General features: G+C 45.7%; 1 protein-coding gene across 2 annotated transcripts in view; it reads left to right on the top strand.

Annotated features, from left to right (window-relative positions):
- Positions 1-9271: 9271 nt before the first annotated feature.
- WDR17 (WD repeat domain 17) overlaps positions 9272-15291 on the top strand; it is a 78719-nt gene continuing 72699 nt past the window's right edge. The window contains exon 1 of one of the 2 annotated variants that reach the window (XM_036011790.1): positions 9272-9506. In XM_036011790.1, coding sequence (XP_035867683.1) covers positions 9276-9506 — 231 coding nt within the window. In that variant the 5' untranslated portion in view covers positions 9272-9275. The remainder of the gene's footprint in view (positions 9507-15291) is intronic. The other variant, XM_036011792.1, reaches the window with a different exon arrangement.

The following is a 15291-nucleotide window of genomic DNA, read 5'->3' as shown; positions in this document are numbered from 1 at the left end:
GGGGTGCCAGGACCCCCCAACATTCATGTTGCCAGCCTGCCAACTTCCCAGAGGCCCTTTGACCACGGAGGGCACAGGGCAGGAGTGCTTGCTTCCGCAGATGTCACCAGAGGGAGACAAACGTCAGAGGTCCACACTGACCTCTGACCCTGCCTCCTGAGCCCCTCCCCTGGGCCCTGACACTCCACCCACCCACGGCTGACTCAGGGAGCATGTGAGCAAGGACAGGGTGCATTCAGACATGAAAATAGCCTCTGAAGATACGGGTGAATTCCCTGAACTGTGGGTGCAGAGCCTAATGGCAGAATCTAGAAGAAGGAGGTCATTTTATAAGGTAGCCGGTACTGAGAAAGGAGCATCAAGGTCGGGAACGTCAGAGCACCCAGCAAGCAAAACCCTCACCCCGTGAAAGCTGTGACTTCAGCTCCCGGGTGCTTTTCCTCCAGGTGGTGAGAAGAGGCACAACTAGCTCGGAGTCTGAAGTCGCCTCCTCCTGCACGAGAGGCAGCTCCCGGTCACGCCAGCCCCTCCTCGGGGGGTGTGGGAGGCGCTGCCGTGGGGGCTGAAGGGAAGGAGGGGTCAAAGGAACCGTGGGCGCTCCACCTGCACCCTCCTCCGGCTGCTGCCTTCAGAGGAGGGCAGCGTGTGTCCCCTCAGAACCACACCCGTGTCCCCAGGCACTGACGACAGTGCAGGGGCAGGTGATGGGAGGACACCTGCCGGACAGGCAGCGGACCAGGGACGCGGGTACTACTGCTGCTTTGTAAATTGTAGACACGAAGAAACCAAGGTGGCCCCGGAGAGAGAGGAAGGCCAGCACTGGGGTTCCACTGGTCTGGCTCCGAATAGCGAGGCATGCTCACAGGTGTCAGACTCGCGACATTAAGTGACTGTTGGCTGTGGGAGGGGACCCTCATGGGCGAGCAGACAGAATCGAATGAAGGGGCTGGGAAGCCAGCCTGTCACCCTGTTGGGACTTGCGTTTCCTGCAGAACCAATCCAGACGTCAACCGCAGCGTTTACTAAGGATGCAACAGTGCCATCTAGTGGCAACTAAGAAGTGTCACTTAAAAATCACCGGAAAAATTGAACTTGTCCTGGTAACATCATCTACGCACTTTTTCAGACACGTCGGAAACCTCAAACTCCACACCTTAACCACGCAAAGTATCACCAGAAATGATTCACACTGAGGGAGTGATACTTTTCAGATTACATTGAGTTACAATGCACTGCACCTGCCCCCCCCCACCAACATGTTCTCAGCCATGAGCCACTGCAAATTGGACAATAAAGATTTTAAAGTAGGAAGTAAATAGACTAAAATCCTATTTTAATGCCTTGGTAGCTACTAGATAATTCTAGCGTGCAATCGTGCCAATATGCTATGTGAAGCTATGCCTTGAATAGGGTTCCAGCCCCCTCACACACTGCGACGGGTTTTTGCTCCTCAGCGAACCTACAGGCGATGTTTGGTGGGAGACAATCAGTTAGGTTCACCATTCACACACATGTCACCTTGACTGGTGTACTGTGAGCCCAGAGCCAGCTCCCCACAGGTCTCCTTGAGCAGACTGGAAACAAGTGAACCCCAAAGGGTCTTGCCTCGACTTAAAAATAAGACATTTACCTGGCTGGCGTAGCTCAGTGGATTGAGTGCGGGCTGCAAACCAAAATGTCACAGGTTCGATTCCCAGTCAGGGCACATGCCTGGGTTGTAGGCCACAGCCCCCAGCAACCGCACATTGATATTTCTCTCTCTCTCTCTTTCTTCCTCCCTTCCCTTTCTAAAAATAAATAAAATCTTAAAAAAATAAGACATTTAATGAAAAGTTTAGAAAAGCTACATCTAATTACCTCCTTAAGTGTTAAATTGTCAAACATAAAGTTAAATGTCCTTGACATTCACTTAATAAAGCAACGTATACATGCGGGACATGCTAGACACTCACTGATGGACTTGCTTATTCACTTCCTCACTCTGGCTGTGCCCTCCTTCCGATTAAGGAAAACATTCTTCAATGTTACCTTCTCCAGAAGAGATACTGGATCACTCAGTTTCTTACTTCTCTCCCATCCCTTAAAACAAACAAACGAACAAACAAAACCATGACATGACGGTGAGGTCTGGATGGCATTGGGACAATGTGGTGTGGAAAAAGTAAAAAAAAAAAACAAAATATAGGGCACAGTGTTTATTAATTTAACCTGCTGCACTCTTTGAATAAATTCTAGGCCCTAAGCCAACCACTTTGTCAGATGGCCAACCAGAAAACCACACTGTAACGTTGTAACTTGCACTGTTTTCATGTTTTATAAAATACATTCTCAGAGCTTTTTTTTTTTTTTTTGGCGAGATGGCTTTGTTGGGAAACAGGAGTAACAGAGGAAATCCTCTGGGGCTTCATTTTAAAACTGCTCTCAGAAACACAAAGGAAAGCTGGTTACGCAGCGAACACGATTTTAGGGATCTACTCAGGAATCTAGGTTTCTCCTTACTATTGTTTGATATCTTCAGCATTTTCAAAGCAAGTGAAAAAAATTATCGAGTGCCCTTCCACCTGGCGTCACTAAAATGCTGGAATTGTGGGTTAAAGGCAAGTGGGGGCAGTCGCCCCTGGAGCCAGAGAGCTTTGCCTCCGGGAACCACGGTCTCCGGAGACCGTGTCAGCGCACCGCGCCTCGTGGGGCTCCCACTCGTGGCAACAGCGGCCTGCGTTGTCTTCACGGCAAACGGTCTGGGGCGTCCTTTCCAGAAACCGAAGTCTGAACTCTGTTTTATTTTGCCTGGCCTTAGTCTGTTGCATTGTGTCAGCCTATTGCATACACTTCTTCAGTGCTGTTTGTGTGGCTTCGATAAATGGTATTGAAATACATGAACAGTTGTGTGTATATATATATATATATATATATATATATATATATATATATAAAATACACCCCCCAAAGCTTACCAATCAAATACCCATATTGGGGAGTTTTAGATAGGTGGCATTATAATATCTCAGATGAAAATTGTCTGCATCTTACAGCACAATATACTTCTATTTGGGATCCAATAAGCTGGTAATCTATTATTAAAGAGGAACGTGGTGAAATCAAGGGCACAGCTCAGCTGGCTGTCCAAGTAAACAAGAATAATTGTGCCTATGTTTCCATTAACTCCCAATATTCAATGCAAATCTATGTTCAAAGAGTACCTTCCTTTTCCTTGTTTTTTTTTGAAGAAATGCATTCATATAATTTTCCTTCAGCCTGACGGGCCAACTGTATACAGTTGGGGTGTGTTGATATTATCTGGGCATAGCTAGCTGTTTGCCAAGGTCCAGCAGGAACTGTGGACACAAAACGTGCATGCAGTGAAGCGGGGCTCTGAGGAGACCCGGTGGTGGTGGGTCCCGGACGCAGCAGTGGTGGCTGTCTGTCCTGCCTGTCCCCACAGCTGGGGGTGGGGAGTGGCACCATCTCACAGCTGTGCTGGAGAGACCAACAGAAAGAGACACAAACAGGTGAACGCACGAGACAGGCAGTGTTAGAGCCACCGCAGTCAGTGACGTGCTCTGGTGCCACCCTGCAGACACACCCAAGCACCTCCTGGTGGCATGCCGATAAACTCCAGAGACCGCCAGCTCTCTGGAGGAAACAAAGGGTGCAAATATGTATTTTGCTGATATTTTGCTGATGTAAATTTTGCTGCATGCAATTTACATACAATATTACAATATGCATTATTTTTTAGTTTACATTCAAGGTAGCTAATTGATTGTTAAATTATTTCATTAATTTTGGCCAAATGCTCATATCTGTAGCCAACCCATGGTTGCAACTGACAAAGGAATAGAGTTCTGACTTTACTGTTGATGGATCATTTCATGTACGTTAATGGGTAAGCCAAGAGGGAAACAATGAAGGCTTGTTCATCATTAACCTGAGCAAGGTTTTTGTAGCAGTGGGAATAGGTTTTGAATGTTAGAAGAATAGCTCCTCAATTTTTGTGCTATGCACAGTGTAATAGCTCTAGACACACCCACTTCACTGTTGGATTGCATTATTAATGTTTTCTCCATCACTTTCTTAAGTTTATACCAAGGATTGGCTTATATCCTCCATGTTACTGTATTCCTCTTAAATAATAATGTATCTTCAGCTTTGATATTTTATTTAATATGTTTTTGACCTGGAAGTCAAATCTAGCTTGCCTCTTGTTTTTGTAAACAGAAGTCTGGGGGGACACAGCCACCCACTCATTTCTGCACTGACTGCTTTCCAGCAACAGCAGCAGGACTGAGCAGCCGAGATGGAGACTGCGTGGCTTTTAAAACCGAAAATACGCCCTGACTCTTCGCAGACACAGTCCCCTGGCTCCGGAAGCGAACCAGCCCTTCCGACAGAACTCCGGCATCGATGTGAATGTTCCGCATCTGCCCTGTTTGATGCAGGGTCTCTCCACCACATGTGACTATGGCAGTGTAGCCGCGTTTGGCTAGTTGCTACTTTACTGGACAATGCGTCTAGACTGTTAACAAAACCGTGGATCTTGCCCCAGTTTGTAGCATCTTCTGATTTCCAGGCTGTCAATACACCCAGCTCCAGACACTTGCAAGCCACCAACGTGATTTCGCTTACTGACAAGTTGGGGAGAAATATGCAATCTTACACAGTATTTCCACCAGACAGGCATAGGCATACATGGACATGATAACCTCAAGACCACAGAAAAAAATGAAAATGCTAAGAAACAATTAGGAAGTGATGCATTTTGAGCATTTGCTATTTTGTTTTTCATTAGATTTCTCTTATTTTTCATTAGATTTCTCTTATTATAAGATTCTGTCATCTCGTAATAGCTGTTTAGCGATGGGTTGCAAGATTCCTGAAAAATCTGTCATCTCTAATGCCCCAGGACCATCCGGCTTCAGCAGCCTGCTGCTCGATCGCACTCCACTGTCGCTGTACGTGAAGGAAACGGAACTGAGAACAGATACTGAGGGACGAGGGGGAGAGGAAGAGAACACAGGAGGGGCGCACTGGCCCGCAGCTCGGTCTGCAGGAGTGGATGCCCGCCAGGGGCCGGGGTCCCCCCCCCCCGCCCCCACGTCTGCAGAGAGAAATGTGCTGCGGAGATGTGGAACCGGACAGGCGTCCGTCACCTGTGGGCAGAGGGCCCTTGAGGTCACTTGAGAAGGTGAACCCTCTGAATTCTTACCTTAATGTTATGGGAATGTATAAAAAATATTTTCCCCCAAATAAGTCCACATTTTGGGGCTTATTTGGGGCAACGATGGGGCTCCACATTGTTGGGTAACCACAATTTGGGGATTGGAATATTAGCGTGGTTAGTTAGCCTAGCTCGAATTTTTGATCAGCACGTTTGAGGGTGAAATATAACGAGTTGCAGCTGAAGCCATGGGCTGCTGGATTCCAGGTGAGAGTTGGCACCCGCTGGAACAGGGACCCTCAGGGTGCCCTGTGAGTCAGTGTGGGGCCAGACTCACCACCACTACCCGGGAACTACTCGAGGAAGAGAATTCATCAACCGAAGTAGAGTGCTCGGTGGTTCCTACAGCATGCAGTATGGAGGGGCAAAGGTGGAAATCTGGAAATGAAGGTGGTGAAGGCAGGAGTGGCGGACTGAGTACCTCTCATGTACACTCTCCTAAAGTTTTGGAAGAAAAACACAGAATACATATTCAAATGAATACTGATGAAGAATGTTTGAAAACTGAAGATTGGGAGAGAGATTTGCAAAAGGTATATCTAACAGACTAACTTGCTGAGTGTTTAAAGAACTGTAAATCGACAAGGAAAAGGGAAACAAAAATAAAGGAAATGAAGTCAATTTAAAAACACAAATTCAGGAAATACATATTTAAATGGTAAGAAGAGGCCATTTTAATCTTTGATTGGAAAACTATGAAAACATGACACTGGTGAGGTATGGCCAATGTTTCCATACTGCTGGCGGGGGCATGGCGTGTGTTGTGCTTGAAGATGCACGCGCACACATGATCGAGACCCAGCCGTGCCACTGTGGGGTCTGAGACACTCACTCACAGGCGAGTGCAGAACCAAGAAGGCTCACTGCACTTCACACCAGGAAAAAGTTCACACAAACACAATACTCACCAGTAGGTAAACAGATAAATGTGGTAATAATTGTTTGTACAGTGAGATTTACATCAATCAAAGTAAATATACCAAACATACCAATATATATAAAATGTTTAAAATAATGACAGAAAATAAAGCAAATTTAGAATACAGGTTTGTCTATTAGATCAGTTATATCTGAGTGAACTGAGAGGTTGTGACAGAGGGAAAACATTTTTTTCTCTGTATTTTTTAAAGACATATATATGGCAGAATGTTAAAATGTATTAACACAACTGTTTATTGTAGCATTCTTTGTATTTTCCTGTGCAAATGTTTTACAATGTAAAGTGTTTGAAAGAATTCAATTAATGCCATTCTAGCTATAAAAAGTTCAAGTTTTATGCAGTTACTGGGTTAGTTTTTAAGCCCCTTTGTACCTGATGAAGTCCAAAGAGTAACACTAGAAAAGTAATATATTTCATAATAACCAAATGTTAACATTAGTTTTTCAATGTTATATATATATATATATATATATATATATACTTTATTAGCCAGTATTGTGCAAATAGATTGTATTTTAAAAAATTAGTTAACGTTTTAAAAGTATTTTTGCATAGAGTGAGTTTTTAAGTATTCCATTCGCTATTTACTGCACATCAGGGTTGTTTTGTTTTTGTTGGTATTTTTTTGGCATGCTTGCTCTCTTTCCACTTTTACATGAAAAATAATGTGTGAAAGCTTTCCATTCAGGTGAAAAGTTAGCCTTTTCAGCTAACTTTTCCTACAATTTAAGTTCAAGAAATTCTTCCTGGTTGTTTTTTTTTTTTTAATTTAGAATCTCCACTGAAAAGGCACGCACCACATTTAACAGCATTGAGCACCTCTGCAAAGGCCCTGCTCCCAAAGCACACGCCTGGCCTTGGAGATGAACCGACTAGAGTCGTTTCATGCTGCTGATCTCTCTGCTTTTGAACTTAATCATGAAGAACTCTGTGTGCTCTGCGTTGGGGTCTGGTCATTGCCCTGAAACTCTTAGCCCGAGTGACGGCAATTTTTTTTCATTGTAGATGAGAGCACCACATTAAATCCTCACTGAATACAAGAATGAAAATCAGCGATCTTGTCCTCGGAAATTGGGTTCTATTGTTTCTCTGAGCTCTAAATCTAACCATAACTGTGATCGTTTAAACCTCCCCTTCAAAACTGATGAGCCACCCCACAGTAAAGGGCGAAGAGCACTGGACGGGGAGTCCGGGATCGTGGTATCAGTTCTGCTGCTGATGTAACTGCACGACTTGACACATTCATAGCTTTCCGGGCCCCGGGGCCTTCATCTGTACACTGTGAATGTGTACGCAGGTATTTCTAATGCTCCGTGTGGTAGTGTGATTCTTACCCAGAACCAATTACGAACCGATTAGACAAAAAGGACTTTTCAATGCAACCGATGGACCAACCTAGACATTTATTTGGTCTTTGACACTTTTCCTCTTCCTGTATTTTATGTTATATTTTATTCTTTATATTTATGCTTTATATTTAGCACTGTACCTAACAAACGTCAGTCATTAAAGGAACTTATAGTCTGTTTTCCCCGAAATGTTTCTTGGGATCTTCCCTCTTCCTCGTCCGTATTTTCGCTGCCCGATTTCAGGCCTTCAGCGCTTTCCCAGAAACGGCTGCACTGTCCATGTAACGGATCACGGTTCTTACTTCTTTGAGCCTCAGGCACCTCCGGCACGCCCATGCTCTCTCTCCCCTCACGAGGAAGCCCTGAGGTTGGAGGTTGGGGTGCAACCTGAAGGTGAAGTGCCACACGCTCCTCGGTCTGGTTGTCTTCTCTGACCACAGCGATTCCTGCCTCTCCCCTCGCCTCTGCAGACAGCCAGTGAGCCAGAACTAGTTACGTCAGCCATGCCCCCCCCCCCCACCCCTGCCACTTTGTGCTTCTAGCCCTGCTGCTCCCTCGGCGTACGATGCCCGGTCCCCTCTTCCGGGAGGCCAAGTCTGCTCACTGAATAAGATCCTGCTCAAACATCACTGCTATTGAAAGCTTCTCTGAATACACTAGAAGAAAAAACTCTCCCTTCTTCATATGGTGTCATCTCATAGAACTCTTATACAGCCCCAACTGTAGAACTTAACACATGGAATTATATGCAGTTTTTGCCTTTTATACTTCCTCTAGTATATTATGGGCTAGTTTATTCCTTTTTCCATCCACCCATCCACCCACCCACCCATCCATCCATCCATCCATCCAGTATTTACTGATGGTCTGCTATGGATCGAGCACTTTGTTAGATGGAGGGAGCAGTTTTGGGAGCTGATGCTAGCTTTTTAACAAGTTTGTTGTCTACGGGGAAAGACAATTTTTAAGGAAATATTAATTTGCAAAATAAAATAAGTCCCATAGTTGGAAACAGCCTGCAGAGAAAGCTTTAGAAGAAATCTGTATGGCTTAGGAGGGCAGGGATTGTGTCCAGGAATTTCCCTGGTTGGGGCAGACCACTCACTCACTATTTGGAGTCTGATATGTAATTAAAGCTCATCAAATATAGTTGAATACAATGTACGCCAAGTGTATGAAGGCTTATCTTCTCCTGTGTGTTTGAGAAAGGCCATAGGCAGTGAAGGTGTTTCAGAGACACGAAGGGGAAAATACAAGACAGCACTAAGCATTTCCATTCGATCCGACTCCGCAAGAAAAATGCCAGTGTGCACACTTTGAAGGCGTGTATTGAGTGCGCGCAGCCCCATAATGGAGACAAACAGCGGCATCCCAAGGCGTCTGCCGGCGGCTACCTGAGGCCAGCGCGATCACGATGCAGCGCAGGGGGCGGTTCCAGGCCGGGGCGGCCTGGCCCCCGAAGGAGGCTCGCCTGTGCCCCCCAGGCCCCTCGAGGAGGAGGCTGTGACTCGTGACTCAGCGCCTACCTGACTCACGCACATCACCCAGAAAGTGCAGGCTCGCTAAGAGGACGGGGCGGCGTCAGTTGGTGGCTCACGCTTTCCCCCACTTCCAGCCTCGCTGCAAACTCCGCTGAAGGTTCGCGCAGAGCCTGGGAACCGAGTCTTCGGAGAGGACTACCCGTTGCCAGGTAACCACCTCTCGCGCTGTATCCAGGGGTCACGAGATGCTTCTGCCTCTGCACCTGGCTCCCCAATCCGAGGCCGGGATGGCCTTCACGTGGACCTCGGGGTGGGACCAGAGGCTCCGGGTGCCGCGGTTGGCGGGTGGAGCCCGCCTCCCTGCCCCTCCGGACCCGCGGCCAGCCTCCTCGCCCCGGGAGCCCACCGCGCGCCGGAGGAGAGGGCGGGGCGGGTCTGCGCTCGGGCACAACTGGCGCAGCCGCTGCTCGCTCTTCAGCATCTTCCGCCGTTCGCCGCAGCATCGCGTCCTCCAACAGGTAAGGAGGAGGCGGCGGGCTGGGGCGCAGCGATCTCGGGGCTGCGTGGCGTCGTGCCGGCGTGCCGCCCCGGCCGCCCCCGGCCGCCCGGCGAGGAGCGCAGACCCGGGCTCCGCGCGTCCTCCTGGGCTTTGCACACGACGATGCCCCGGGTCCATCCCCGAGTTCCAGACACACACCTGCTTGTTAGCCGGCGCATTTCCAAAATCAGCTGCCCCTTGGAGACAGTGGCTTCCTTCGACGTTTTGAGGTTACTGATGGTGTGTGAGCGTGGAGTCCAGGTTGCCATTCTTTCACGGTGCCCGCCGGGCTATTCTGTATTGATGACCTGCCCTTTGAGATTCCGTTGTAGCGAGAGAGCTGCCAGGAACGGGAAACGTTCTGGGAAAAGGATGGTGTTGAATGTGAGGGGCAAAATACAGTCTTTCTTGCCCCACCCCCAAACCCAGACTTTAATGCGTACAAAATATTAAAAGCAAAAATGGAAGCTGACTTTTTTTACAGTATTAAAAGCTATTGATTCGAATGAAATTTAGGGATTACTTTGATCATGTTTCAAAACGAAGTCACACTCGTTTTTGTAACTTTTGTATATTCGTGTATTTATTTATGGGGGCCTTCAACGAAGAGTTTGAAGAGAAATGCTACATTTCTGAATCTCTCACTGTCTGAGGACTTCTGAAATACCATTCACAGGAACTCATTTCTGTGCCAACTTCTGTAATCGAAGTTACAAGTCCTCCTTGAACATTTTAAGGAACTTCAAGGGAGAGGAAGGTTTCCCTTACGTCTTGTTTCTCTACAGGAGTCAGTTCTTAGGGGAGTTCCTACGGCTCTCTGCAGGCATCCCTGTCTAATTTCGTGCTCACAGATCCCCGGGGAAGAGTCTCGTCAACAGGGAAAATAATGTCCCTGTGACCGTCCCAGGCCTCAGCGTGGCCTTGGAGGTGGGCTGGAGGGGCGCTAGCGTTGGGCGCGTTGGGCGGGGCGCAGGCTCCTGTGCGGGGCACTGGGCGCTTACAGCCCCGTGGTTGAAGCTCTCTCATGTTGAGATTCAGCCTCACTGGCCTCACAGGTAGGTACCTCCTACCTGCCCGAGCCCAGTGCTCTGACCACCTTTCCTGTTTCGTGATCTAAAATTAAATATGGTAATTGTGACTTCAGTAAGATTTTTGGAAACATGCTTGCATGGATTGCTTGGGGATGGATGTTACAATGCCACTTGTCGCATGACGAGTTCCTGGGGAGTTTCCCAAATTGGAATCCACCTCTGGCCTGTTGCAAAGGGCTCGTGTAGAAGGAAACATCGTTAATTCCTAAGTGTGCTCCACAAACTTGTTCTATGTAAAACAGGTGGTTGAATGTTATTATGTATATGGATCTGAGTCTCCCCTGTGCTGATATTAATAGAAATACTTAAAGAACTGTGGGTGCCTTTAAAAAAATGTACTTAAAAGTTTTAAAATTCTACATTCTTTATGTTTTTAACAATTAAATATGGTATACTAAAAATTTTTGTGACCCATTAGTCACATAATACCTCCATAGATTAGAAAGCTGCAAATTAATTTAGCTTAGAAAAAAATATTTTTGAATCCCTCCTCTCCCAATAGAGGGACTACTTTGGGTGGGTCATTTTTGTGGTTTTCTGTGCTCTGTTTTGTAGCCCTTGGCCTGGGCAAGACAAGCCAGGGCCAGTTCTTGCATTACTTAGAGAAGATAGGAGTAGTTTCATTTTTAATTTTGTTTTGATAGACACTGGAAGTCCAACATGAATGATTAGGTTGTTACTGTCAATAGCCTATGTACAGATTCTCCCGACTACTTAATTTTATTTGCCTAAACTCCGTAATGAAGGCTAAAATGAAACTCAGACAGTTTTGAAGGATTCACGTTGTCTTCCTGTATTCTGGTGTTTATTGGACTCCGATGAATGCAAGAAAGGTAACAGCTTGTCAGATGACTGAATAACCAGCTGACCTGGCCGTTCATGGTGACGATATGCGAGTGTATGGAAGTAGCACTCCCACTTCCTGCAGTAGCCAAATGGTCTCCCTTTGTGTATCCATTTAGCAGACGGAAATACTAAAGTGAAGTTGTGTAGCTGCCAGTGTGTCCTCGGGACAGATTGGAGAGTATTTTAACCCACAGAAATCGTATTACGAGATTGGGAGGGATTTCTTATTTACTCCGACTCCTCCTTTCCTTTCATATCAGAAACACATCTTAAACCAAGAGCTGGTGGGCACTGTTCCATGTCCAAGGCCACGCTGACGTCTGGGACAGTCACAGCGACAGTATTCTCTCCCTGTTGATGATACCCTCCCTTCCTTGGGGATCTGTGGGCGACAGATTAGACAGGGAAGCCGGCGGAGAGCTGCAGAAATTCCCCTAAGATTTTCCTCTGCAGAGAAACAAAGCCTGAAGGGACATGTTTTTCCTACTTGAAGTTACTTTACATGTCCAAGGACGACTTGTAACTTTGGTTTTAAAATTGAGTAGAGAAGTACTCTAAAATGACTAGCTTTGTCCTAAGCCTTTCTACACTGAAAGGGAAAAATTCCATCATGATTGACTGGAAAGATTTCAGAAGTCCTCCTGGTAAAACACGGGCTGTCTCCTTAGAAGATGGTGTTTGAGTTGTATTCCCTGGATTTCAAGGACCAGACTAATGTAGCTGAAGAGAAATGCAAACATTTGTAATAGGCAGGACTTTCTTTAAAAAGACCCTAAAATTGGAGTCACAGATTTGCTTCTTACATAGATGTTACCTTATCAGCTACTGGAGTGGTGCTTTTTTAAAAGGTAGAGAAAAAAGTCTTAACTTTTTATTACTTTACATGTAATTACAAGGTATAATCTAGTAGCCTAATTACCTCCTGAAATTCTGGAATTTTAGCTTCTAATTTAGGAAATACGTATAATGGAAACAGGCAATAATATGAATCTTATACAATAAGATCATATAGGAGATACTTTATCAGTGTTATTTGCTGTTATTGGGATAATAGATACTTGTCATATTTAAGACAATTATCAAAAGATGTAAGAAATAATTTTCCATGCTTCACTGAGGATGTCACAAGATTCACGACTTGGCTGATAGACTTAAAAGGTTAGGCATGGCGAGCTCACCATGGAGGTCATTCTATAATTTTTTCTTAGGTTGAAGTTTGTTGTTTTCTTTCAGATTGCTGGCACTTTTGAGTTCTGAGCATGTACCAGTATCCATGTAGGCTCACTGTCAGCCATGCATAATAAATTCAATTTCATATTAAACACAGAAAAACTTCCTTTCAGATTGGAAAGTAGAAAATAATTCTCCTTACAGAAAGCACTCCTGTTGATATACTATAGAAAAACATTCATTTTCCAATATAAAACAGCTCCCCAGGAAGTGTTAAAAACTAAAAAGTTGGTCAGTAGGAAATACGTAATATTTGACTAAGTTTGGTTCTTTAAGATAAAACATAATGAGTGAGCAGTCATGAAAAGAGGCATGCCACGTTTTCTTTCTAAGGTAAACGTGGTAACAGGGTTGAAGGGGTCTCTTCAGAATTCAAGCCGGACGGACCCTTGGAGACAACATAATCTAACACCACTACTCTGTAGACGCGGCCACTAAGCACAGAAAGACTGTTGCTCAGAACCAGTGTGAAAGCTGGTCCAGCGCTCCAGCCGCGGACACTCGGCATCGAGCGGCCACCGCCGAGAGAGGGGTCCACGTGTCTCGCCAACACCGTGTGCTGTTTCGCTGTATTTCCTCAAGCGACCAGCTCCAAAGTCTGAGTAATTAAGATTTAGATGGCTTTTGTGATAGTATGTAATGAACAATGTGCATGTGTCTGGTTTTTATCCTATAGAAAGTTTGCCTGAAATATTAGTTAAAAAAGGGTTTTCCTACAACTTGTTCATTTTTTTTGATTTGCTGATTAATACGATTAAGTTTTGGTGCAAAGTCTCTTGTGATTTGGGGGGTCTCATTACCTTAGAAATTCCTTGTCTTAATGCACCCCAGTGGGTACGGAAGTGGGCATAGCCGTCCCATCTACAACTGGCTGCTAGGAGCACAGGGAATAAGAAGCTTCCAGAAGATACATGTGAAGCCAAGATTGTGGTTCCCATTAGGTAACATTCTGGAGACGGATGAGTTTGTTTTGCCACTTGGGTACCAGCTGCCACGTGAGCCGTGTCACTCTAGGTGTGCCCTACACAAACAACATCAGCATCTCCTGGGAGTTTGTCAGAGTCACGGATGTTCAGGCCACACTCACACCAAATCGGAATCCCAGCGGGAGGGCTCCAGACTCCGTGGTTTTGTGTGCCTCTGGTGACACTTAGGATGGCAGGGTTCGAGAATTAGTGATACAAGCTTCAGCACGCCATGGGGAACTTTCTGTGGGAGTGCCAGGAACGGCTATACGGATGAACCCATTCCTGGAACTGTAATAGTAGGTCCATTTCAGAAGCACCCGTATTTCAGTAGGAGCTCTCATTATTGATTGTATCAGGTCATGGTTAGGGGCAGTTTTCTGTTGGCTGAGGACATGCTTTCTGATGGATGGGCTTCAGAGGGGAGCAGCGACCCGTCCAGTCTACACCTTGGCCCTGCTTGGCTGACACAGCCTTTTGCTTACTGAACTTGAGGGTTCACTTCAGACCATCTATCAGTGTGTGGATGCACACATTAAAAAGAAACGTTTGGATATAGTGCGTTTATGTGGGCTGTTTCTTTTCCTTTTAAAGCCGTTGAGCTTTATATTCCTTTGATTTCCTTCGCTGGTTTTTCTCAACTGACTCGCCGATGTAATTTTTAACACCCTTTGCCCAGAACATGAAAATGCCAGTCTTGGTGACTGCCAGATGGACATACAGACTTCCACAGACAGAGAAGTATAAAGGCCCAGACTCCTTAAAAATCCCATATATAAAGTCCAGCTGACAAAGCAGATCAGCTGGGAGGAGGCAGGGATGCGCAGGGGTGCAGGTTCATGGGAGGGGAGCTGCTCATGCCTTCTGCAAAGAGGAATGATTTTTTAAGATTTTATTTATTTATTTTTAGAGAGGGAAGGGAGGGAGAGAGAGAGTGAGAGAGAGACATCAATGTGCGGTTGCTGGGGGTCATGGCCTGCAACCCAGGCATGTATCCTGACTGGGAATCGAACCTGCGACACTTTGGTTCGCAGCCCGCACTCAATCCACTGAGCTACGCCAGCCAGGGCAAAGAGGAATGATCTTATCGACAAAAATAAGCCTACACATCTTTGCCATACTCAATTATAAAAGTAGTGACAATCTTTTCATATCTATATATAATTACAAATATTTAAGCATTTACCTCATTATGTCTCTTAGTGGAATATTTGACTTCTACCTCCTTAGTTTATGAGTGGACATATGTGATTTCACCCCTCTCTGTGTTGGGGGGTTTCTTGCTGACTTTCAGAACAGTCACACTGAAGGTCTATGACCCCGTTGTTCAAGAAAAGTGCACTAGTTCTTCCATCAAATAAAAAATAATTTCTGCATGACAACTCCAGGATTCTGTGATCCTCCAAGCACCTAGAGAAATCTAATTCCATAATTCAAATCCACAGAATTTTGGTCATTATGGTCATTAAAATGTAGGGAGGTACCATCTGAAAACCAGTGTGTAGATGAATAATGGACTGCGTTAGCTTCACCACATTTTTAAATTGATATCTTGGTCTCATATCTACCACCTGCATTTTGCTGATCAAATTGGAGTTCATACCGGTGTATGTGGTGGTTTTGTGAGTCCACA

This window comes from Phyllostomus discolor, chromosome 11, assembly GCF_004126475.2.
Source record: "Phyllostomus discolor isolate MPI-MPIP mPhyDis1 chromosome 11, mPhyDis1.pri.v3, whole genome shotgun sequence".
Lineage (NCBI taxonomy): Eukaryota > Metazoa > Chordata > Mammalia > Chiroptera > Phyllostomidae > Phyllostomus > Phyllostomus discolor.
Note: the sequence above shows the minus strand (reverse complement) of the source record. Positions and strands in the feature narration are given on the sequence as shown.